Here is a 27071-nt window from a genome sequence, read left to right as displayed (position 1 = left end):
CTCTTCTTTTAATAACATCGGCTTTAATAACTGGAAAGTAAAATAGAGGAGAGATGGAACACACTATAGTGAGGGGCCATGGACAGCGTGGAAAAGAGAAATTGGAGATTTTTTTCCCCACATCAATTTTCACCCTATTATCAAAGAACCATTTAAAAAAAGTTGGTTCAGAGGAGATGAGCGAGCACTTTATGGACTTTTCAGACCAGCATAATGCCTAAAATTTCTGAAATAAAATGTAGTGTGTATACCACTTCCATGGAATACTGTATTCACAATTAAAAGCACTCCATCTGACCTTCCAATGTGATGAATAAAGCAGAGGTAATTTCAACCGTTATTTGACTTATTTGATGAATTTTTCTAGAGTTAGTCAAGTTGAAATATTTTTCACACAACATGGTTATTTTGCACTGATGCAAAACGTGGCAAGCTACAGTTACATTATCCCCACATTTGACATATCATTAAAATAAATAGTATACGATATATACTGACAATCAAGTCAGAGGAAAAAAAGTTCCCTTGAAACATAGTTGTGTGTTTACCAATGTCTCAAAGTTATTTTAGGGTGTGTTAAAACTTGGCAGGTTTGGTTAGTTTAAAACAAACGCGGCTGCGATTGCTCTGAATAATGAGGTTCATTTGAATAAAAATAAATGCGAGAATGCTGTCATCCTAACCCTGGTGCGCACCACCTAAAAAGGTGGGTCTTGGTCGGCTTCCAAAAGAACTCTGGTGCGGTTTCAACTGAAAAATAAAAAATGGGGGGGTTGTGCCAAAACAACCCTGACATATTTTAGCTGTCCTGTCACATGACTATGAGAAGCAAGGATGTAAGAAAGTAAATGTAGTTTAATGTGGTGAACATTATTTAGAAAAATCACATACCCATTTAAGAAATAATAAATTGTAACAAAAAGTATTGTATCAAATTCAAAAAGTTTGGTATCGCCCATCCCTAAAACTTAACCCGACACACATAGAGTGCCCTAATTAATAAACTTAGGGTAACCTTCAAAAAAACAGAGATCCAACTTACAGCATGAGAATACGGTGTGTATGTGTGTATGACTATGTCAGTGTATAAGGATGTGGGATTGTGTGTGTGTGTGTGTGTGTGTGTGTGTGTGTGTGTGTGTGTGTGTGTGTGTGTGCGTTTGTGTTGGCATTATGAATAGCCAACTAACAGGACAACAAGCCAGCTATCTTCAGTGTAATTTGTAGTGCAGTATTACAGATGATTCCGTAGAACTGTTTCACTGCCAAAAAAAATTAAACATCATACAAATAACACTTGTGTTTCCAGAGGCCCCATCAGGCATTGCAGTTGGCAGTTCATTGTCACATCAGTGATGCGTAAAAAAATCTTGAAGAATGTTAAGAGTTTTCAAAGGACCTCGGGGGAGTTATTTTGATTTTCTAGTTAGTAACACCAGGTGTTTCAAGCGTCTTGTCAAGGACGGTTTCATAATTGGAGTGACAAGCTCTCGTCTCCTTCTCATCCCTTGCTCACGTCACACTCTTGAGTGTGTGAACCGTAATATTTCCTCATGGCTTGAACAGAGGTGTGGCACAGTATCAGACCATCTGCTGGAGCCACAGGGCATGCACTGCTCTTTCCCTGAGAAAACAGTTTCTTGATCAAAATGATCATGATACTAAAACTATGCGAAGACACAATTGCAGAATTTTCCTGGTGTTTCTAAATACTTCAGACTACGAAAACTAGATTTTTACATCTTCTTCACTCAAAGTCTATCGGATTTTTTTTTTTACATTTTATCATCGACAAGGCAAAACTTTGATAGACTGGTTGATTATAAAAGGTAATAGCACACTCGTTCGACAAGTCGAGGTGTTGTTTATGTCTGTAGCAAAACAGGAAAACACACAAAAATGTTATACTATGTATTAGGGATTTTTCAAACAATCTAACAGAATGTATGATCAATAGTCGAAAACATAGCATTGTTGACAGTGCGCAACATATAGTTCAACAGTGCTTTGGGTGAACGAGTTCGACTCCCGGTTAGTGGCCCTTTCCTGCTCCAACTCTTGTCTGGCTTCCTGTCTCTTCTCAGTTGTGCTCTCAAATAAAGGCAAAAAGAACACACAAAAAAGACTAATTAATAGTAACAATAACACTTTAAAATACTATTATCTAAGGATGTAAATCTTTGGTTTGTTAATTTATTTTGATCTTTAAACACTCCCCTCAATGTATCTTAGGGGGAAGAAAATAAAAAAGACAAACATTCTTCATTTTCACATCTTCATATAGAAACTTGAAAGGAAACATATAGGGTTCCTCTAAAAAAGTAATACAATTTGATATATTGTCAGAATGAATTGCAACTTCTTTGATTTTCACTACTGTGAATAAATAAGCAATATGATTCAGCAGGATATAATGGATTGAAAAAACCCCAGAATAAATCATATCTGCTAGAATGCACCATCAAATTGTGACATGCAGCTTTCTCTTACTTATACCAGCCACAAAAAGCACCTGTAGCACCTGTGGGTGCTAATTACATTCACTCTAATTACATTTGGGCTCTGGATTAATGCACAATTATGCTGAGAGTCTATGTGATCGGTGTCAGCGCTTAGCGATTCACAGGCTTCATTCACAGAGTTAGCATTGAAAAACACTGCCAGTCACCATCCACAATCAGTTAGGCCTGTCTCTGGAGCGTGAGAATACGGTGTGCTGTGTATGTGTGTATGAGTATTTAAGGGTATAAGGATGTGGGATATTGTGCGTGGGTGTGTGTGTGTCTCTCTCTCTCTGTTGGCATTATGAATAGCCCCAGATGTTGCCCGCCTTTAATCTGTGGTAGAAAGGCTCAGCTGGGGCAAAAAGCAGAAGGGGAGGGAGAGGGGTATAGAGGCCGGGCCGGACTGAAGGAGCCCCTGCAGAAGCAGGTCACTGGCTGATCTTTCTCTCTCTGTCTGCTCCGGAGGGAGGCTTTTAGGGTGAAGCCTACTGGAAGGAAAAGTAGAGGCCTGCTCAGAAGCAAAGCCTGCTGGGACCAATCAAGAATCCATCTGCTGCCTGACCAGCTTCTCCTTCTTTCTCTCTCTGTTCATTTCCTTTTTTGGCCTTCCATCTTAATTTTGCTCGCTTCGTTTCCACATGAAGCAATCGGGGGAAACGTCTTCACAAAGTTTACTGAAAGTCTTGGAAACAAGTACTTTTGAAACAGGGCAGGATAGTTTATTTTTTATTTTTTTTATCTTAATACTATTTTAAGTGTATGTTTCTCTAGTCTCTGAGGGCCAAAAAGTTGCAATTGACCAACAACAAAAACAAAACGTAAAACCCTCGCCACCTCCGTAACAGACGTCCTGAAATGAAGACATTCTGAGGAGTGTGCTCTATGATGGCTGTCTGTCTAACTGACCCTTCAGTGGGACAGATTAGTGCAGATTGCCCTACCGGGGCCTCAGTGAGCAAACACGACATCTTTTGTTAAAGCATTCTATGTGGAGAGAGTCAGGAGAGGAGAGAGGGGGAAGGGAGGAATGCCTCTCATTAAGAGATCATCCATTTTGAGTGTGAAAATGCTTCCGATCCACACCGTTCAGGATGGTTTGACTGCCATTGTGAGCGCATGCGATGAGAGAAATGAAAGTGCTACCTGGCTTTATTAGCTTCCTTAGAAACGTCCCAGGCCCACGTGATGAAGTTCTGGCTGAGATATGACACTATGGAGTCTGCACACATCATCTGAGAGCAAAACACGTTACTGAGGACACTCTCGTCGTTGTGGAGGTAGATGGCCAGCAGTTTTCTCTGAACAACAGAAACACACATATAAAAACAGTTAGGAATAGGTAGCATATGGATTAAGATTCTAGTTCTGATTAAGATTCTTAATGATTGTGGTTCCTTAATTGTATTAATAACTCTTAGTACTTTGGAAGAAGAAATATATTGAAATCGGAAAAGTAATTCTTATTTTACTTGCTGCCAACAGCGGTTTGTATCCAAATGAGGAGATCATTTCAGATTTCAACAGAACAGATAAAACAAATCAAAACAAATTTTATACAATATTTGAAAAAGGTTCTCACAAAGACTTTTAAATGTGGCACAGAATATAATAATAGAATTAACATAATATATAAAACTATTTGAATGTTTTAAAATGATATAAATATGAATGCATTCAGTGTAACTAGTGTTTAAGTGGTATTTTTATACAAATACAATTGTTTTCAAAAGTTTACATACCCTCCAGAATATGCAAACATGTTTTATTTATAATTTTGAGCTGGACACAAAAAGTAGTGTGATATTCAATATTGGTGCACTGCAATAGCTGACTAGCAGTGCAAGAAACACTTTTTAAAGAGTATTTTAGCTTGGTTATCAATTCACATCAGCGGAAGAATGCACGCTTGAGAACTGTTAACGGATCCAAAATTTTAAAAACTCAAAAGTTGAAAATCATTTTCCCAACCCTTCAAAAAGTTGCAAAGAATTAAAAAAAAAGACATTCACCCATTTACAAACTAATGCACACACAAGTCATTCCATCATCACATCTAATTTGCAGGGGGGAAAAGGATGAAAACTGATTTCACTATCTATGAAGCCAGAACCCATCTAATCCTGGCTCACTGATCCACCCTTATTTCATGATTCACCATCAGGCTTTCTGAGAGCTTTAAGGCCACTAATGCTTTACCAGGGTGAATTGAGCAAAAGACGACAGTGAGTGCCCTCCCTGCAATCCCTGAGCAAAGCAAACACCCAAACCAAATCTAACTGATGCAGGATAAATCAAACTTTCTCACAAAAACAAAAAACGAACAAATCGCTTTATTTGTTTTGAATCAAATGCCAGTGCCCTCCTTCCATCATCGCAGGTTAGCACAGAAAGGCGCCGCTGATGTCGAAGCACATCCAAATCCACAGATATTTACACCGTCAGATGTATGGCGCTCGCTCGCATAACCCAACATCTAATTAAAAATTAAAAATAAATAAAAAGCACACACCACCACAAACATGAAAGGTTTTGCCAGACAAGGCAGGGAAATAAAATCCACCGAATTACAGAACAAATCTGAACATTTCCTATAGCTCTGACCCCCAACCGTTCGTCGAATGCAGCAAGAGGGATTTCTCGACAGTCTGATGGAGGAAAAACAGAAAGCTAAGTAGGGAGAGAAGCAAAGTAGGGCGACAACGGTGGAGAGAAAGTTGAGCTCTATGGAGGTGTGTATGGATGGACGACTGAAGGAGCGCTGCTGTGTTTGCACAGTGATTAAAGCTCTCGAATGAGCCGCATGGCCCCTGGCGGGAGAGAGCTCAGGCCTCTTTCACCGGCCCAATTCAAGGCCCTGAAAAGATTAAACACTCACGCTGGGTAGACAAGCAAATGGGACCTGGAGAGATTTTACCCATCAAAAACTGAAAGGGGGGTGGATGAAAACGAGACAGGAACTTTTTCCACTCCTCTCTTGCAGTCCGTCCTAAAACCGACATTTCTGTTTCAGCATTAACTGATCGTATTCGCTCCAAGCTGCGAAAACGTTTTGACCTTTTGAGGCCTATAAGATTTCATTGAAGAGGTGGGGAGAAGCTACTCTCACTAATAGCACTCTTTGGTCAGCTCCCTCATTCCACGCCCCTCCATTACCCACAGTCCCACCTCTCTACTTTCATCCCATTGTTTTCTCTTCCTTTCTTTCCCTTTGTTTTGTGGGGCTTTTCTTAGCCTGCAGAAATTAGCGCTCAGTCCAAATTACTGGGTCTGTTCTGGGAAAGATACTGACCCAAAAGCTCTTTCTGTCACCTCAACTTGTCCCCCACCTGCTCAAGACAAGAATCCCTGAAATGGCGAAGAGGAAAGGGAGAGGAACATGGGAGAAGAGGACAGAGGGGGCGGTGGGTAGAGGGAGAGAGAAAGCTGATCTGTCATGTGAGTGGGACAGCACTAGCTTTCACACAGTTGTCAGAAAGTGAGGAATTCCCAGGCTAACTTTGGACATGTGAGTCAGTGTTGTAGCAGAACACAAAGACAAAGTGTGTTTACCTGCAAATTGAAGGCCTATTCACATTAAGCATGACTTTTTGGCACGTATACAGATTACAGGATTTTAAAATGAAACGATGCATGTCTTTGTACTCCTTTACATGAATCTAAACAATAATAGTCATTATTCAAATATTAAGCCAATTTTTAAAAATAGATATCGAAAATTAGAGGACAACGGAAATTTAATATGCTAAAATGTCTTTACTTTGTGTCATTTAGTTGCATCAAACTTGATGTGAACAAGACTAAATTAACCTAGTCAAGGGCTCAAGGCATGCTAACCACATTAAGCAAAGCGTTTGAAAAAGCATAAAACTCTTCTTACACAATTACATTGCAACTTTAATAAACAGCTATCAAAAGGTAATTTGGACCAAACCAATAAGATTTCACTAAGATTTCAGCTACCAGTTAAACACAGCCGAAATAGAAATAAAGCAAGCAAAATGTCCTGATGTTAGCATCACGGTATCTTAGGATGTAAGAAGCAGCTGCTTTTGTCTAATTATATCTACAGACTGAATAAATATGATTTGGGGAGTTAAAAAAAAAAATCACCTTGGTGGCTTCACCTGCGTGTCTGTGAGAGTTACACTAGTTACACAGACAGCCATACGTCTCTTTTAAAAGCATTGTGAAAGGATGTTTTAATTACAGGCAATGTATGTGCTGGAGGGGGAGAGATGGAGAAAATGATCATCCTCTTTTGGCTGTAGGAAAGCAAACAATGGGAAATGAGGAGTTCATATTACTGCTCTCTTTGACCTGTAGTGGAGGGCTTTAACAGATGGCATTCACAATACTATGAGAGATTCTCCCACAAAAACTAAACAATAATCTAGTAATAATAATAATCTTGTTGCATAATTAGAGTTTAACTTTAGGAGCTGCCTTGTATATGCAATACAACTCTTAAAGGGCCAGTCATTCATTTCTCATCCTCATGTCATTCCAAATCCATATGACTTTTCTTTCATCCAGGGAACAAAAAAGGAGAAATATTTAGATTTTTTTTCTCTCATGTTCATGATGCAGTTTACTTCAAATTTGAAAAAGGATGCAAAAGCATCATAAAAGTATAATAAAGGTGGGTCGTTCAACTCATGCACTACATTCTATGTCTTCTGATAGTTTTGAGATGAACAGAATTAAATTTAATTCCTTTTTATATATACAATTATAATAGTAATTTTAATATTCCCCTGCAGTGAGCAAGTGAACCATTAGGATTAGATCACTAATCACTGGATTGTCAAGAATAGATTTGATTCACAAGAAAAATTCCTTTATGAATGGAACATTGTTACTTCTCTCAAAGATTTGCCATTGAGAGATGTGTCGGTATTGTATGGCTTAGAATACAGCATCTAAATCGAATGGACCATTTTGTGATACTTTGCTGGTTGCTTTTGGGTCCTTTTTAAAGCTTGAAAGCTTCATTGCTCCTTCAATTGAATGGAAAGAGTGACAATTGAATGGAAAGAGTGACCACTGCATAAAAAAAAACTCTTTTGTGTTCAGTGGAATAAAAAGTCATACAGGTTTAGAACAGTAAAGGTGAGTAAAATGATGCTCATTAAGCAACATGTAAAACAACATCAATGTTGTGTTAAAAGGTAAAAAGAACTACTAACACATTGGTAAATTATTTCGATCGATGATTAAAGACAACAGTCAATTTTCCTCAGTTCCCCTGTTAGCATAGCAGCATCAACAACGTGATGGCATTCGGGTGTCAGAACACATCTCTTTTATTGCAGGCTGAAAAATCACTTCGTCACGGAGGCCCCGCCATAAAGCTCATGCATGAAAAATCCACGAAGGGCGCAGAGGAGCTATGAATTTTGATGGGCATCTTTGTGCGAGTGGCAGAGGAGGGTTAGCGTGATTAGCTGGATGTTAAGGGGATTTGTGATGAGGCCTGTGTGCTGATGGGTGGCCTGACTCAAGAGTCTTCCGCTGATCCTCCGGATGAACTCCAGGGCCCCCGGCATTTTCATTAAGGACGGATTGGGAGCATCTCCCACTCCAGAAACACTTCATCACATGTAGTGTTTTACTTAGTGATTAGCCTCTCAGGGATATGAGACAGGGGCACAAGTGCCCTCAGAAAAATCCATCCCACACATGCACACGTGCACATGAAACGTTCACAGCCGTGGCTAAACAACGTTCACTTAACGAGAGGTCCAGCTGACTGAAGGGTGGTGAACACTGGCTCAACCAAAGGCAGGAGTAGCGGGATTATCTAGTTTGAGATAACATTTGAGAAACAAATTCTTTTTGTATCTTTGCAATTCTTAATGGTGTTAGTGGGCAGAAATTTCATCATCTTTAACTAATACCATAAATTAGTGCTCTAAAAAAATATAATTAGGGACTTTGCAGGCCTGGAACAACATTCCCAGTAGACCTGTCCCCCCATTTTTAGAAAATCTCCCACACTTTTGGGGAGGTAAAAAGTACTTTTAATGACGCATGCCTTAAATGTGTCCCATTAAATCCTTCCTAAATATAAATCCTCTGGCTGAAACCCAAAAGGAAACTGCAACTGCAAATAACATACTAGAGAAGCGCACATGGATAATGTAAGACGCGTAAAGAAAAAAACAATGACTGTCTGCATGAGAGGAACACAGCAGGTCATCTCTTCTTTTTACGTTAGTTTGTTTTTACTGACACACTGAACTGTCTCCTCAGGGGAGTGCGGCGGCCATATTGTGCCTGTGCTGAGGAGAGGAGGAGATCAGCTGGGCTACAGGCAGGAAGTCATTCCAGCCCGCTCCTCATGCTCAAAACCCCCTGAACATCTTGCTGCATCCTCCCAGTCTAATAAGACTGTAATCCACACAAGCTGTCAGTTGATACAAGCCTCCTTATGAGGACACAGCGGGAAAACCAGCACAAAGCTGTTCTAAATAAAGCTTCAGCTGTTCAAATGGGAAACGGAAATTTGATGGGGATTTATCATGATGGGGGGCCAGTTCTGCCAATCAAAACGTTAGCGTTGTTTATACCTGTGCGTATGACACTCAGACTAAATGCTGGAGACGTGACCTGGTAGCACATGCCTTTATACATGGGTGACATAGGTTTCTGGAATCTGGCTCAGGTCATTTCCTGATCTCACCTCCTATTGTTTCCCTATCATTTCCAGTCCCATCTCCGACTGTCAATTCAATTCAATTCTAAAATAAAATAATAATTTATAATAAAATAAAAATAAAATATTTAATAAAAAAATATGCATCACTTCTATCATGATTTTTAATCAATTTTATTATTGATGCATTTATTGATGGGTACATTATGGAGTTCAGTATATACTCACATCTCTGGCTTTGCCGTAAAAGGCCTCTTGAGATGCGGCTTCCAAGGTGCCGATGTAGAACACAGGATGGCAATCGCCATATCTACAAAACACACAAAGCAAACCTCAGTGTGCTGATTCTGAGTAAATACCAAATATCAGAGTAGCTATTTTCAAACATTAAAGCACTTCTTCAAAACAAGCAGTGCTGGAAAAATGTGTACACAAGACATCACATTCTGAACTACAAAGAAACGAAGCATATGTTTGATTTTCTTTAGTGAAATTGGATTACAGATGTTACTTTGTCCAGAGATCTCACCTTCTAGAAAATTCAGCAGTAAAGTGCAGTAAGGCATCACCCTCATTTTCACTGTTCTCTGGCACTGAGGGAAGATGAAGGAATACATCAAAATAGATCCTTATGGTCAGCCTCAAATGAAATGACACTATAACTTACTCATCGGAGACTTTCGACAAGTCGAGCTCCCCATGCCAAAGATTTCGGATTCATCTACACCAAATTCAGGTGCATCCTCGAAATCATCCCCCTCACTGTCACTGACCATGTGGACATCTGTGCACTGTAACACACACACTTACGTTGGGTTTTCATGTTTTATGGGGATTTTCTAAAGACATAATGATTTTTATACAGTACAAGCTGTATATCCTGTCCCCTAACCCTAGCCCTAAACCTACCCATAACAGAAAACTTTCTGCATTTTTACATCACTTAGTATGATTTATAAGCTGTTTTCCTCATGGGGACCAAACAATTTCCCCACAAGGACAAGGATTTCGGATATTTCCATATTTGTAACGTAGGGTTTACCTGAACCACAAACACACAAAGGCAATTTGTTAAGAAACACTTAATATGCTAAAAACTAGAGATGCACAATATATCTTTGACAGTACCAATAAATGAGAACAGGAAAAGTTCTAATACCAAAGATAGTTTGACAAGAGACTAAAACTAAGAAATTAAAAGGAGAAGCAGTGCTTTATAGGTTAACATGTCATTTATATGACAACAAGTGTTTTGCGTTCTTCTCAGAGTGGTCACTTTGGCTGTCTCTAAAACATGGGGTTTCTCTATGGATGACAGGGCTTTTGCTTTTCATGCCCCAAAATTGTAAAATTCTCTTCCATCTGACATAAGGGAAATACCTGGGTATTTTTAAATCCAGTCTAAAAACGTTTTATTTTAGGATGGCTTTTAATTGACTTTAGTGTTGCTTTTGTGTGTTTATTATGGATGTTTTTAATTTGCTGTTGTTGTTTTTCTTTACCGCACTTTGAGAAAGATACTTTAGGTTTTTATTAATAATAATTTTTATTAATAATAATAATATGTTTATAGGTATTTCTAAAATAAATACCTATAAATATTGAAGCAATTAGAGTGCGAGAAGTACATATTTTTAGTGTCAACTGTGTAATGCAACCCCTGGATTATATATTATTGTTATAATGTGTGATATATATATATATATATATATATATATATATATATATATATATATATACACACACACACACACACACACACACATTACAGAGTTATGAATAAACATTTATAAGGTAAAAGGCCTTTTGATATTTGTTTTTATGCAAGGTTACAAAATTACAAAAAAATGTTCTACTGTATATCAAAATGTTAATTTAATCCTAATTTCTAATCCTAATTTCACTTAATGTGAAAGGCATGCGTGTTTAAAATCAGGCGAAATGGAAAAGATATATAATGTTGGCAATAACAAAAACAAACAGCAGCAAGTTAAAAAAATTATATCAGTGTTCACTCAATTATAACTCCATAAAAAGATCATAATAATAATAATTCATAAACTAATTCCCATTTTAATTCCACATTGGGGACCAAACCTAGTATGAATAGTACAGAGAATGTAATAGTTGCAAATCTGTTGAAAGGTTGCCATCAGACTTGAAATGCAGGGGCAAGTCTGGCTGCAGTGTTACGCCTGGCAACTCGACAGCAATCACTGTGCCCATTACATGTTACTTCATCAATTCAGAACAGGACTTCATTTCTATTCCAACAACGAATCTCTCATTAAAGATAAAATCCATTTTGGCTGAGCGGAGCGGTCTAATTAAAAATCCCACAAAACATTAGAATGGCCAAAAGTGGCATCACATGCTGGCTTTCAATATGTTGAAAAACTAAAAACAAAAACAGAAATAATGAAATGTATAAATGTAAATATAAATGATGAGAAAAACATTATGTTCCTTATATACAAGTGAAAGACAGTAGGTCTGGTTTGATTGTTTGTGCATTGTAGTGTCTGTTCTGCTTTACCTCGTCTGTCTGGTCCACCGTTAGCCCAGAGGAAGATCTTCTGCACACAGTCAGGTGGTGGCAGGGGTAACTGATTCCACTGACGGCCAGAGTCATCTGCACAATCACAAAACAGCTTTATTAGACATGTTACAGCAGTGAATCTCAATCTGAATCTCAATTTTGACTTCAAGGCCTCTCTATTGTTCACAACAATACTTGAATATTAATGTATATTTGTTATAACAATAACCCAATACTAGAAATATCTTCTTTTGTTGTTCTTTTAGCTTATTTTAATGTCTGTTTTGTCTTATTTAAGTCATCTTGAGGCCCCCTTGGAAGTTTGTCACCCCCCTGGGTGAGAAACACAATTTTATAGTGGTTTTTACAGTCTTTAAAACAAATTAAATAAAATTATATACATACATACATATATATATATACACAAACATACATACATACATATATATACATATATATATATTTATTATTATTATTATTTGTAGGACAGGACATAGTAATACAAAATATAAGAGGACAACACCATTTTCGTCATATGTTGAAAGAAACACCGCATTGTTGTTCATGAAAAGACCACTGATTGAAGTTACATGAAGTCGTCATTGCTAACTTTTATGAAGTTCATTTTGGGATTGGAACATCATAAGGATATGCCAATGATGACAGAATTTTGGGGTGAACTATTCCTCTAAGACGTCTTTTCCCAGTAAAGTTTGCACAGACTGATATTCATCTAGGCTGGGTTTTTCTGGATAGAGGTTCTGTATGCTTGGCGCTCTAAAGAGCATCACATGCAGCGAGCTTCTGGTGAAGGCCTGAGTACCTTATTAACTCTCAGGCTAGAGTGGAAATGTCAGCAGCTCTCCACACTACAGGGACTCATTACAGACTAGCCCCCCACAACACACACACACACACACACACACACACACACACACACACAAACACCTCCCTGGAGCGACAGCATAGAGCTCTATTCTCTCGACTCTTACCTGACATTCCCAATTCCACATTATAATCACTGTCTGTTTTTACATATTCATTTCAGATACTTAAATGACCATAGCGCTCTATACTTCAAAGGAAATCATATTTGTACTACTTAACCTGGCAGGTAGCAATAAAGACAAGAAACTAAAGTAAAAGACAGAGAAAGATGGATACCTGACAGCAGGGGGATCTGATACTTTGAACACTTTGAGGTGCTTTTAAGAGATTTTTGCTTTGATTTGAGGAATACTTATCAGGAGAATTTATACTTTCTACTTAATCAAGCCATTCATCTCTATATCAGAAATAGAAGAGTTGGTAACCGTTTAAGTGAGATTTTAAAGAAATGGCACCCAACAACACCATTACACCACTGTGTTCACAGGTAAAGTAAATTACTTAAAGTATTGTTATCATGAATTGCTCAATTTTTTAAACAACAGCTGACAATTCTTAAGTAAAAAAACATGTTGCAATTTAAGCGGGAAAAAAAAAGTTAAAGCCCAAAACAAAGATAAAAATGCATTTATGACCATTTAGGTGGCACAACTTCAGATAAAATGGATGAAAAAAAAAAAGATTTTTCATTACAATAACCACAATTATTATAATAATAATAATTGGACATTTAAACAAAAAATATCAGCTATAGAATATGACAATATCTCTGATCTGTAATTTTTCTCAATACAAACTAGTGCTGTTGGATCAGGCATCAGCTACAAAGCTATGACCTTAATAAAAAAAATTTAATAAAAAACATTAAAAATAGCTGCCATGGCCTTGCCATTACAACACACACATTTAAAATAATGGCGGCACAAAATGTAATGAATTTTTTTTCTTTCTTTTTTGAAACAATTTCTACAAAAAGAAATGAACAAATTGAAGACACACCAAAACTGATGTCACATCTTGGTATTGATTAACAGACATAACAGATTAGGTTTAAAGAAGCTTTGGTTTAAGCACCATAATATCATAATGCAACTCAGAGAGGATTTCAGAGTGTCAAGTACTTTAACAGGGCGCTAACTCCCCCAAAACACACAAACACACAAAACACTTTCTCTCTTTTTGTGATGGCCCACACAGAGAGAATAATCACAGATAGTGTTTCTCTTCTACAAGGACTAATTAAAGACAGACTGCCTGTACAGGGAGACAATGTACATTACTGTTGGGTAACACAATCAAGAAAACTGTCCAAAAATCAGACATGTTTTTTTTTGCAGGAGTACCAGAATATCAAAGGCCAGAGAAAATGTAGAACTCATTTCAGAAGAAATCACAGGGAAGAGTGGGGTAAAGTGAAGGTGCATGCAAAGTCATAATTTATTATTCCATAACTGCTTTCACCATCTGTCTGACCTAAAATATTGTACCTTTAATACATCTATATGTAAATAACCTATGTTATGCAAAACTTTGTGTACCAGCAAACTGTTGATCATCAGGTTGGTCAAGTTGCCTAATACTGTATTGATGTTGATATCTAAACATGTACAGTTATTTTAAAAAGATAGCTTACACAAAAATAAAAATTCTGTCACCATTTACCTGTTGTTTTAAACCTGTATGATTTCTATGGAAGACAAAAAAAAGATATTTTGAAAGTCATTGGGGTAAAAACAACCCTGTATAACACCCCAATAACTCACTGATTAGACAAAAAACATATCTATACAGTATAAAGTCAAAGTTTTTGGAAATGCATGACGTGAACAAATTATGACAGTTTTTATTTTTGGGCGAACTATACCTTTAATGTGCTCACCATGACTATGATGATATCAGAAATAATGTGTTTTCTAAGAAAAGTTCTCATAAATGGCCAGGGCTGTAAATGCTACAGTACATCTATGGTAAAGAACCCCTTTATCTCAAAGCAAACAAAGTAAATCCTGCTTTACATGATATATCCCATTTAACACTTGAAGAAAGGTAGAATTAGGGCACTTAAAGTCTCAGGTAAGTGGTAAATGTCAATGTTCTTCTGACCCCATCGCCTAACGGTATGAATATGCCTGGTTGCATATGTGTGTGCATGTCAGAGCCGCAGGCTACAGGGGAGAGGTCACCCCCTCATCTTTCCACACCTCCCTCTCCACCTCCAAACAAAGAACTAAATCCTCCTCTTTTGGACCCCTTTCATTAACACTTGCATTAAAGCCCCTAGCACTGAGCACCATGCAAAAGAGGAATTCCATTTCTCCTTCTCTGTTCTGTTCTCATCTTAGAAGAATTCTCCTTCCCTGTCCATCAACTAAACATATTTCTCTTTTTCTTGTCCCCTTGGTTGTTTTCAGCTTATTTGTTGTCGTTCTCCATCTTTCAGGCTGTGAAGGAGATAATTACTGCTGACAGCTGCTCTAGTCGTCCGAGAGCCCCAAGCTGCACCTTGTGCCTGCCTTCTTTGATAGTTGAGGACAAGAGAGCTACAGAGCGCGAAAAAAGCAAGAGTGTGGAGTCCAGAAAAGAAAAGAAAAATAAGAAGCCCCACCCTAAACACCTGTTGGACCCTTTCAGGTTAGGGTTTGAAGGGGTGTCAGTCTTGATTAAGATCTAGGGTCAAATACAGTGTTCAAAAAGCCCAGTGAACCTTTCAAAACTAAGCCCTTCGAGAGAAAAAATGTGTGAATAAGCTAGGCAATGATTTTGACCTGTTTAAGGTGTAATCTGTAACTGCTACGATTTGCCAGATTATCAGTGGTAGATCACAGCAAATGCATCTTACAATAATTTAATTATATAGGTCCGGAATCTATAAATCTATAACTAATAGGTCCAGAGAGTCAAGAAAATACACTTTGAGATAATGCCTCCCAAAAAAAACATTTAGTATATATATATATATATATATATATATATATATATATATATATATATATATATATATATATATATATATATATATATACACATATATATATATATATACATATATGTTTATTTATAGTTTCAAAAATTAGTTTCCAAATTCTACCTGCAATGCAAATTGAAGATCTGATCAGACAGGGAAAAGTTTATACTACAACAGATCAAACATTAGAGATCCATTTCCCCTGCATACAACAGAACACGACTACCTGCTGTTAAATACAACACAGGGATAGTCAGCAGGGTGTTGATCTAAACATGTAAAGCGTGATTTATGTCAGACTTCTGTCAGTGAGGTACAGGGAGTGTATATTGATGGTTGTTGAAGACAGAGTTGGCGGTTCTGAAGACAGATGATTGGCAATATAAGAGTGTATATACCTCTCCTCGGAAGAACTTCACCTGCAGACAGCAATCTCTCAAGGGGCTCTGTACGGGCTTAGAGCTGAGCCTCGTCGCTACGGCAACCAACAGGCCCAATAAGCCGCCTCCACAGGTCTGTGACGCTGAAAGCCCATAACAGCCGTGGGCCACGGAGACCCTCAGAGAGCAGCAGCAGTAATACATTAGCAAACATCAAGAAACACTGGATAAATGTCAGCAATTAAGGGGGAAAAGACTCTAATAAGGACGTTCCAGAAGTTGTCAATCATTCCCATAGGTGCTGCATGAGGTTGGCAGTGAAATATGAAAAGAGCTCAAAAGAGTTTTGGCTCAGGATGTGTGTGTGTGTGAGAGAGAGAGAGAGAACTGAGCGGTGGGAAACGGACCAATTAGAAGGCTAAATTAATAGAACAAATAAAATAAACAAGAACATGAGCTACTATCTTTACTAATAGCAACAGCAAGAGGAACAGTGCACAGCCGATTAATCCTGAATACAATTAATTATTTTTCCTTTACAAAAAGGCATGGAATAAAACTAGTCAATAATAAAACAAAGTGATGAACTGGCATTATTTACTTTGCAGACAGAAAATAAACCTTCAGAAATCTCCAAAATATTACACTATGATACAAGAAAAAATGTGCTCACATAGTGCAGCCTAAGTTTGGGCAGAAAACATACCAAAGTTTAGGCGGTTAATGCCAAACACAGCCTGCAAACAGCAGTCCTCCAGTGGCCTGCCATATGAAGAAGCCTGTGTCAGCCCCTCAAACACACCACACATATCCAGACTACACCCACTCAAACAAACAAGGGCTAAAACATGACTATGGTAAACAGCCTCCTTTGAATTTACAGACACTGCATAGGGACGTCAAGACAACCGCTAAGATCCACCCACAGATTCAAAGGTACACTGATTTTTACATTGTAATCCCTTTCTCCCGAGAGACAAATTTGCAATGCTAATTGTAAATCCAGTTAAAATGGCTGCACTGTTTAAATGTTAACTGGTTAAACAGTTTCACTGCATAAATTGATCAAAATCAAATCATATTTTCTTCATCTGACTCCCTGACAGTAATACAAAACATGTATACAGAAGATGCACTGTGAGCCATCTGAAACAGATAAATATATTAAGCTTAATCCATTTCGACAGTGCAAGCAAAAAAAAAATATATATACACTCTGTCGCTGGCTCCTTCAAAACCAATATGCTTAAAAACTCAGTCGGCGAAATGTAAACTGACTACTGATTAGTTTTCTATTTTTCTCCCTTATGAGGTGGAACAGAGTGCAGAGAGACTCGCTGTATATGAGCAAGCGAAGGGTAATGAAAGCACAGAAGAGCAGGCATTGACTCAGACTGCTGGTAAATGTATTTCTAAGCCTGGGCTGTCGTGTTTATTGGTACAAATCCCGGGAGATGAGGGAAGGTTAATGAGATACGCGCAAAAGATGGCCTGCCTGCCATGCAAGAGCTTTGCATCTAATGCACAGCTAGCCGTTTCAATAAGGGCTGGGGACCATTATTAAGACTGGCGCTTTAATAATATGTCCCTCCCTATAAGCCAAGACGAGTTGAGGTGGAAAGCTGGTCCGTGGCCAGCACGACGACCACACATAACCAATCACTTCTAGGGCATTAACAGTTTAATGTGCCTTAAAGAGTATTCATGAGCAGTGCCCTCTTTATCAAAAAACAAGTTTGTTGGTTGAGGTCTTCGTGAGTGCACTTCAACCCTGAAGTGGCTCAACTCAAGTGGGCAGTCTGTGGTGAGAGGGTGTAATTCAGTGACCTTGTGTCTGTTGTGCTTTTCGCTAAAGGACGAAACGATCTCTCTAACCGCCCTTTTAACAATGTGAGCTAAATGCAACGGGTGAGATACATGAGCCTTACAAGTGCACACTGAAAAAAAAGAATGCAGTCATTGTAGAAGAGCTCTGTGAAACTACTCATAAAGCTACTGACAATGGGGTCAGAGTCTTTTGTTATGGTACAGTCAAATACTAAGTAGTCATATGGTTTTATGTTTTATAATGTTCTTTAAATAGTGGTCACACAAACCATATTAATAGCTTCAGAATTTTTTTTATGGTTTCTCATTCATAAAGTGGTGGTTGGGAGGGGGGAGGGATCAACACCTGAAACAAACAGTGCTCAAAAAACATGTTTGTTCATCAGGACACTCCCTTTGAAACAACACTTTTGCTCAATTAGGCACCTAACACCAAATCAAGACACAATGACAAGCATAGACCTAAGAAACACATTACTCTTTCATGGTTAAAACACAAGGGCAATTTCCATGCTTAACTGATCAGAAGCACAAGGATAAGTACAATGATAAGCACAATGATCAGTGATAAGTAAAGAGAAAGTTCCCATGGTTATTGTACGGATGATTATCATGGATGTCTAAGCTGGGAGGTGGGGTTCCACAGGGTTCGGTGTTAGGGCCCTCTCTGATCACTGTGAACGAGTCGTGCTGAAAGGCTGGGAGCATGGAACAGGGCGAGAAAGGTCACTGACCCCCCACTACATGAGCTGTAATGTCCACACAGGGAGGACAAGGGAGAGGAGCTGCTCTGTGACATCTTAATTAGTACCAACATCTTACTTGCACATTGGGTGATGCTACAAAACCACTACAGAAAAGCTGAAATGACCGCCAAACTCTGCTTTCTTACAATGCATGCTAACTAAGGCACAACTTTTATAGTAATTTGTCATTTTAAAATGAAAGCAAAATTTCTGTATGGAGCAACAATTATAACCAAGTAGAACATACTTGAAGTTAATAGATTTTGTGCCAATGAGATTTTACTGTGGGCCGGGCTACCCGGTGACCAAAAAGAAGATCTGCCGCTGGTCTTTCTTTGTGGTCGTGTCTGGTCAGGACTGGTCAGGACAAAAACTCAGTTCAACATGACACCATTAGTTTTGTTGGTAATTATTCTGATTTTATAACTTATTCTTTATATAATAGAATATATTATATCAAGAGAGGAAAAAAATCATACCGAGTCATCTGAGGCAGAGGCAGGCCAGCCGTCCCACTGTTGATGCCGCACAGGGATATTTGTCAGGTCTGAAATGTTCCTTTTCACCTGAGATATAAACAGACAAAAAGATCAGACAACAGATACACGAATACAACACTAATGAATATATTCAAATTAATTAAAAAAACTCTAGCAGAAACATTTCTTCAGACATTTTCAGTACACAATGGGAGGGAGAAAAGGCAAGTAGCGGAAAAAAGAGCTCTGTGTTCTCAAAATTCCACAGATGCCTGTCCTAATGCCCAATGCCAACAGCCCTTCACTAGAAAAATGGACAGTATTTCCCTTCTGCCATTCACCCCCATGTAACTGCACTTATTAACATTGCATGCATTTAAACAGTTGACGCTGGCCCCTGCTCCTACACCGCTGTTGGTTTAAAGCCCAACGCCAGGCTGATGTGCGGAGGATGGGGGTGATCAAAGCGGACGTTGCCCAGAGCTGGAAGGGCCGCAGATTCTAGTGCATTATCCCCAGAGAATGCACTACCCCGCGGCGCTAGATACAGAGGCAGAGAAAACTAGCCATTGTGGCAGAAAGCCCTCCTAGCGCATGGCCAAATCCCACCGCCAGCGCACTGAGTGGACATGTATCCTCTGCCAGACTGAGGACTCGTGCCCACAGAGGCAGAAACTTTCGGCGCAAGATGCTTGTGAAAACAAAGGACATGAAGCAGGGTTGAAAGAAATAGTGGTCAAAAATTCATTAGCAGACACAATCATAACCTTTATGTTGACAAAAAAACCCCCACAAAAATATCAATATTTATGAATGCAATAATACAGAGGTTCTCAACTGGAGGGTTGAGACCCAAAATATATCAGGGTACGGATAATGTCTTTGACAGGAGGGGGAAAAACTACGCTAATGCAAATAATGAATTTAATAAATGCAAAATACATTTTAAAAATAGTAATAATAATAACTACTTGTAATGGTATATATATATATATATATATATATATATATATATATATATATATATATATATATATTAAGACATTTAGATACCAAAATTATCAAAACTCCTATTTATCCCATGCGCTTTGTTGGATTCATGCAGTTCATGATAATATCAATATATTAACTTGTAATGTTTGATTATAAAGATATTTTGTTTATTTTTGGTACTGTTGATGTGCGAATGTAAAATCTGTGTCCTGAAGCAAGCAAAACCAGTTAAGAACCACTGCCTGCATTAATTTATAGAGGCTTTTTATAAAGATGCAAAGATGGTTTAAAGGTTTTTCAGACAGACAGAAAAGTTTTTTTTAATGTTTCAATAATACAGATATGTAAAGAACCATGTATAAAGTCAGTTTCCAGACCATTTTGGTCAGGCAAAAACTCAATAAAGGGAAACAAATTTAGATATTTACAACAACACCTCGGCCGGATGAAGTCGGAGACTGCACCATCTCAGTGCACACACAATCAAACATCCACGAGCCAACACACTGGGCTGTGCGTTTTTCTTATTGAAGTGAGCAAGGGTCAGCTGGGTTGGCCAATGTTATTACAGAGTGTAATATCTGTGTTTGACCAGAGGGCTACAGGGATTTGGCCGCCCAGGCCTGACCGGCAGGGTGCCGTAAACACCGGCTCTTGGCTGTAATGAACCATTTAGGGTCAAATGGCACCGTAGCCCAAGAGAAAGTAGAAAGTAACGGCATCACCAAGGACCAGACAGAAGCATTTAGCTGCTATAACAAATCGTCCCTCTGCGAGAATCTGATATTTCACCACTTTACTTCATTGGGTCTTTTTATGAGCACTGCCCTACTGTCAATACACCTATACCCCTCTGTACTTCAGCCAGACTTCATCCCATCATGACAAACATGCAACGAGAAGCTATTCACAGTTATTTGACTTCAAAACAGATTTAGCTATATTGGAAGGTAGAGATGTGAACATTCTTGGCGCATAAGAAAAGAAAATAGCAAATAAAACCACAAACACAAACCTGTCAACGGATAAAGGTGGTATAAAAGTTCATTTATCAGAGATGGCTGGTTGGGTGAGGGGCTCTTTCTGCAACTACTGCAAATTATAATTGACTTACGAGGAGAAAGCCCCATACCGCTGCAATATTCACAAACACAAGTGTCATTACCTATTCATGAGCTACGAATTCCTCCTCTTAGCAGTCAGGGGTCTGCAAATTAAAGCCAACATTACCCAACTAAATGAGAAAAAAAATATATACACGGAAAGGATAAACAAACAAATCCAGTGAATAACAAGTTTATTTACCACTGATTTCTAAGAGAAAGTAAAGAGAGTTTGAAGATGTTCGGTAACGGCTGACATTTGTTCTGTCTTGCCCAAACCGCTGCCCATAAGGAACAAAGAGATTTGATTAAATAACGAAGGAAAAGACTCAGTCCTATTAAATCCAGTTCCGCTGACATTTCATTTTAAATGTCACAATAGAGTTTTTAGCATCAGGGAACAGACATCTACTGTGAAAAGGAGGAGGGAAAAAAGCAGATAATGTTGACATTATATCAGAAAATGCGGGAAGATCTCATGGATAAAGACATTTCAGCTGCCGGGATTATATACTTAAGGACTGCATCTAACAGCGCCTTTCATTTAAAAAGGTTTTCTTTTATATATTCTCCAGTGTGGTTGTCATATAAGACAGATATTATACATCACCCACATAACAAACATTTTCATGGTGTAGATGAAATATACATTTTACATGGTGATAGTAGACGGACTGCTCAAAATAAACAGATAAATAATAGCATTTGAGATACACAAAAATTGAAAGGAATCTGTGTATTGCTGCCCCCTTACTGACATAACCTAAACTGCAAAGTTAAATATATATATATATATATATATATATATATATATATATATATATATATATATATATACACACACATACAAACATATATATACACATACACAAAAACATTACATTACATTGAACTGTACAATGGCAGTTTTGTGCGTCTGGCAGATAATGTTAAATATTATTGTTAAATTCAATAATGTTATTAATATCTTCATATAGAAGACAAAAGATTGGTCCAAGAGCTCGAAAAAAAAATTAATCTTACAAAATTAAACGACTTGGACGTCAATATACACGTACGCGCTCTCAGACAAACATGCGCACACACACGCACATTAATGATCCAATCTTTCTAAATGCCAAGTACTGGTAATCCTTGGCTGGAGAGAAATCAAAGAGAAGAAAAGGTTGCCATTAAACAGTCACAAGCTCTTCAGCACCAGATGCCTTTCATTCACACTCTTTTACTCTCCATCCTTCTTTTCTTCCTCTGCGTTCATCTCTCCAGCTGCGGAGAGAAACGCTGTGGGGCCGGCAAAAATCCCTGGGACGAGTCGTCTGGTCACGGACGGCAGAGCCCTATCGGACGGCCCTATTCTCCCCACCACTTTCCTGACAAACATTTGCTCTGAGGCTTAAGCGCAGCCCCAAACTCGGTTTGGGAATGCCAATCAGAAGAGGAGAGCAGGGCCCGGGGCCGAATAGTGGAAGGGTACGTTCCCTGGGAGCCTGGAGGCAGAGCGAGAGCCTTTGGCAAAGACAAACAACAGGATAGCACTGAGGGACTCTCTTCTCTCTCTTTTTTACCGCTCCTATTGATATGCACATGCAGAAAAGCATCGGCTGGTCTTCAGCAAAGACAAAAGATGAGCAGAAAAAGAAAGGCTGGAGAGGAGTCCTCTCCATATGTGGCTGCGAGGGGGTGAATGGGGAAAAAAGAGAGAGGGGAGATTGTGAGAGCTCTCTGTTGCTGTTTTGTTGCATTTTCACACAGGCCTTCGGTTTTAAGGGCCACAACTGTAAAACAAAAACTTCTCTCACTTGTTAGTAACTTTTCCCAACGAGTTGTTTGTGAAGAAATGTAGTGGATCCACGCAGAGCTTTTATTTTTTCCGTTCACACATTTATTTTCTAGCATTTCGGACACAAAAGTAAGTGCTTGGACACGCTTGATAAAAATGTTCCCATCCCAAAAGAGAACAAAATCTTTCAGTGGAGCCAAAGTAACTAATGAACTCTACAGCTGTTCTCTTACAAAAACAGTTTGTATCGCATGCAATTTGTTTCTCCTTAGAAAACAAATCTTCTCTCTCATCCCCTCGTTCTTCGTCTTAGGAAGAAAGAAACAGAACGCCTGAGGATCAGGCCAGTTGGGGCCACAGCGGTCCGTTTGATTCAGCTTTGTCCAGTCACTCGCTCCCCTACCAAGCCAACAGCTTCGCTTCCTGCTCCTCTTTTCTCTTCCCCGCGGGCTCTACTCTCCAGTTGTTGTAATCCCGGCAGAAACACTTAAGGTTCACAGTAGGTGCTCATCAAAACCATCTGCTGAGGGAAAGAGAGCGCTCACCCATCGCACTTTAATCTCTTCAATTAGCACCATTACAAACCTGTCAAGTAGTCTGATTACTGTAATGGTGACCAGCGCCATCAAGGCGGCAGTTTCGCCGGGAAAGGGATTCTGGGATTGCGTGGACATAGCTGAGGTGGGGAAAAGCATTTCTGTAGTTAAAAAAAAAAAGATTTCTGACTATGAAGTGAACACCTAAAGGAATAGTTAACCCAAAAATGACAATGCGGTCATCATTTACTCAACCTCGTGTTATTCATAACATTAGTAACAGCTCACTGGAGGGGAAGATTTCAAATGGTTAATGACTTAAATCTGCCTGTCCCCAGACACTGATTGGCTTCAGAAGACTTGGAATACAGCATACAGACTACTTTTTAATGACACTTATATGGTGCTTTTTTGTCATTTTGTAGCCTGAAAGCCAAATTCTGCATAATATATGCTCTAATGGAAAAGAGTGAGGATGATACTTATATATATATTTTTTTTAAATCACCTTTTCTTCGTATGAGTTTTTCGTATTCATTATTCGTGTCTCTGAATTGTCAAAACGGCTATCAAAATGCCTACTACGGATGCGAAACACGAAGAAAATCGAACCCGATCCTACTTATTTTATGACGGACTAAAGTTTCGGAGGCAGTGTGTAAGCGTGATTAACATAATGTGAGGTCATATTTATTTTTTAACGTGCAAATAAAGGTTTAGAATGACATGAGGGTGAGTAAATAAGGACATAATTTACATTTTTTGGTAACTTTTCTTTTAAGGAGGAAAGTTCTGTCACAACAGTTCCTCACAAAAATATTTCACAAATAAATGGAATTTCAAAATTGAATAATCCTATCTGCATCCTTTTTCTCCATTTTCATTCAACTAACAGATTTGATCGAACCTTTGGTACATCACGCTTATCCTACAGGGAATTTTGTCTTGATGTCCAGCAATATATCTAAAGGCTGCATAAGAATGATATTAAGACTCGTTTTCATGGATTGCATACTATTACACCAAGTACTAATTGTTTACACTACAAGTAAAAAAAAAAAATTCTGTCAATGCAGAAAGACAAAATATTATTATATAAAAAATAATTTCTCAGAAATAATATCGCATGAAATGTTGCTTCTCAAATAAACTGATCTTGTTTGAATGTTTTGGAGAAATTTTAATTAAAAAAGAAGAAAATCTTTAAAAAACATTATGTCTGAATATCATATGCAATGTTGCTTCAAGCAAATTAAACTTTTCAAGAATTTTTTTGAAATTTTAAGTGGAAAATAAGACAACACCTTGTTAAGAATAAAGACAGTTTCTCAGAAAACAAGTCTGAATATCTTGTGCCGTGCTTTTTAAGTAAATCAATCTTATTTCAAGGATTTTTAGACGTTTTAACTGGAAAATAAGAAAATCTTGTTAAGAATAGGATTTCTTGCAGGGCAGATTTTCAGTTAGAAGCTGCATAAGTTAAACAAGAGGACTCAAGTTTAAAAACAAAAAAAAAGAACATCACAGATGTCTGCTTCTTTAAAACGGCACTGCACAGGCCCAACATGACTCCCCTAGCACTAAGGGAGGGGTTCAATTGGCGCTGTCAGTCCACGGGGAGCTTGTTACACTTGACGTGGTGCACGCTACCTGCTGTGAATAATTAATGGAGCCATTTCCAGAAAGCTCTGTGTAGGTTACTGGGGCAGGCAGAGGAGAATGCGAGGGAGTCAGGGAGGGGTTGTGTGTGTACAGAATGAAGCGTTCAGGTTTTGTGTCCCACATAAACCAACCTTAAATACAACACAGTGTTGTTAAAAGAGAGTGATGAAAAGAATGGCATCGCACAGGTCTGATGGGAGAGGGAAAGGAGCTGATGAGCCACAGGGGGGTTTGTGCCGCTCGATACTGAGCTCTAGCTATTGCAGACACCGTGATAAGTGGAAAGACATACAGTAGATGAGTTTTCCAGAATGCTGAATTCAGCATGCATTAGGACCTTATTACAACCTTGCCATGATTTAGTTAAATTAGGGAACAAATTATTATATAGTTCGCAAAATTTACTTAAAACGAGGGAACATCAGTAATTAGTAAAAAGTGCTGACATATAAGTCATGGGAACAAATGGGCTCCATAACATATAACTTTATAACTATTATATACATATATATATATAATAGTTATAAAGTTATATGTTATGGAGCCATGCACATGAAATGCGGGGAATTTTTTATTTTATTTTATACATACACTATATCATTTCAGACGGAGGGTCAGAATGTTTTACCACATATATCGTGACCACAAATTAATAATTTATTTCCATGTTTTTGCAAATCGTGGCCATGTTGAACTAATTAATTCCTTCATTTTAGAAAAGGCCTCGTTTTGATTTGAATAAAACAAGGGAACGAATTATTACAACCTAGCCATGATTTAATAAAACGAGGTAATGAATTATTATATAGTGCGCACGATTTACTTAAAATGAGGGGAAAAATTAGTAAAACATGCTGAAATATTAGTAAGTCGTGTGAACAAATTGGTAATCCATGATCACGATATAATTTTTTTCCCGCATTTCATGTATGCATGCATGTATGTATGTATGTATGCATGCATGCCCTCCAGCTAATAATTAACCAACATGCATGATACACATTTGTAGACCTGAATAAATTTGCTTTGAATACCTGCCATGGGCCCTTGCTACATGTATTGGTCACATGACAAAAATATGAATAGTTTCACCTAAAACACGCAGTTGAGATTAGACATTTTGAAGTAATCACGAAGAAGGCAGTTTGGTGGGCGTTCTGAAAAGCAAGAGCTTCAACTGGGAGATAATTAGCTTTGACTCAATGAAGCCCTTAATCATTGGTGACTATTATTTTAACATGTAATAATTAAGTTGACGCCTCACCTAAAAATCAGAGTAGTTTCAGAGAACACGGGCAGAAACGCAGTAGAGAGATAGACAGACAGCAGGTGTAGACAGACAGACAGAGGGGGCTAGGTGACAGACAGGTGTGTGGTTGTCTCACCTCCTGGATGGTTTTGCTGGCGGGGAAGTTGAGGCTGTAATCTCTCTGTGCTTCACGGTGGCTAATGACCAGCAGGTAGTTCTGATTCGACAACCCTTGCTGGGCACTGCTAAACGGCAGGAAGGGCAGAAGAGGGGAAAAGAAAGAGAGAGGAGCATTAGAGTTCAGCAGTGGACGAGTCGGGGCTCGTCTCAGTCTCCCCAGGGCTCAGACAAGCCTGTGCCACCCCACTGCTCTGCACGGATAGCGGGAGGCCAGGGCAAAGCCAAGGACCACGGCATGGGCCGCACAACAGCAGTAAGGCCGTCTGGAGGTATCGATTGGAGCTAAGAGTTGTAAACGTCACACAAAAGGACAAGTGGGCTAGTGCTGCTTGTCCGCTCCGCCGTCACCCTCAGAGCGCTGACCTCAGAGCAGGTTTGAGATTCATGGGAGCCGTGGTGCTGAGTTGTAGGAGAGAAGGCCTCATCTGATGACAAACGATGGGGGTTAAGTAGCGCTTTGAGCAAATTCTCCGTCTGTGTGTGTGAATATGAATCAACAGCTTAGAGGCGAGCCTGGCGGCTAATCAGGGTTCGAATGAAAGCAGTCAGGAAGAGGAGAGTCTGGGAATTAATATGTAACGCACA

At 38.7% G+C, this 27071-nt stretch overlaps 1 protein-coding gene across 2 annotated transcripts in view; it reads right to left on the bottom strand.

Moving 5' to 3' along the window:
* Positions 1-27071, bottom strand: part of faf1 (Fas (TNFRSF6) associated factor 1) — a 70510-nt gene that overhangs the window by 18300 nt on the left and 25139 nt on the right. The window contains exons 7-13 of one of the 2 annotated variants that reach the window (XM_077222887.1): positions 26443-26548; positions 18984-19070; positions 11696-11791; positions 9827-9950; positions 9689-9752; positions 9388-9469; positions 3648-3802 (exon numbers count right to left, since the gene is read on the bottom strand). In XM_077222887.1, coding sequence (XP_077079002.1) covers positions 3648-3802; positions 9388-9469; positions 9689-9752; positions 9827-9950; positions 11696-11791; positions 18984-19070; positions 26443-26548 — 714 coding nt within the window. Of the gene's footprint in view, positions 1-3647; positions 3803-9387; positions 9470-9688; positions 9753-9826; positions 9951-11695; positions 11792-18983; positions 19071-26442; positions 26552-27071 lie in introns of both variants that reach the window. The other variant, XM_077222886.1, reaches the window with a different exon arrangement.

This window comes from Siphateles boraxobius, unplaced genomic scaffold, assembly GCF_051911475.1.
Source record: "Siphateles boraxobius isolate OS27281-9 unplaced genomic scaffold, OSU_SipBor_1 9, whole genome shotgun sequence".
NCBI classification, from domain to species: domain Eukaryota; kingdom Metazoa; phylum Chordata; class Actinopteri; order Cypriniformes; family Leuciscidae; genus Siphateles; species Siphateles boraxobius.
Note: the sequence above shows the minus strand (reverse complement) of the source record. Positions and strands in the feature narration are given on the sequence as shown.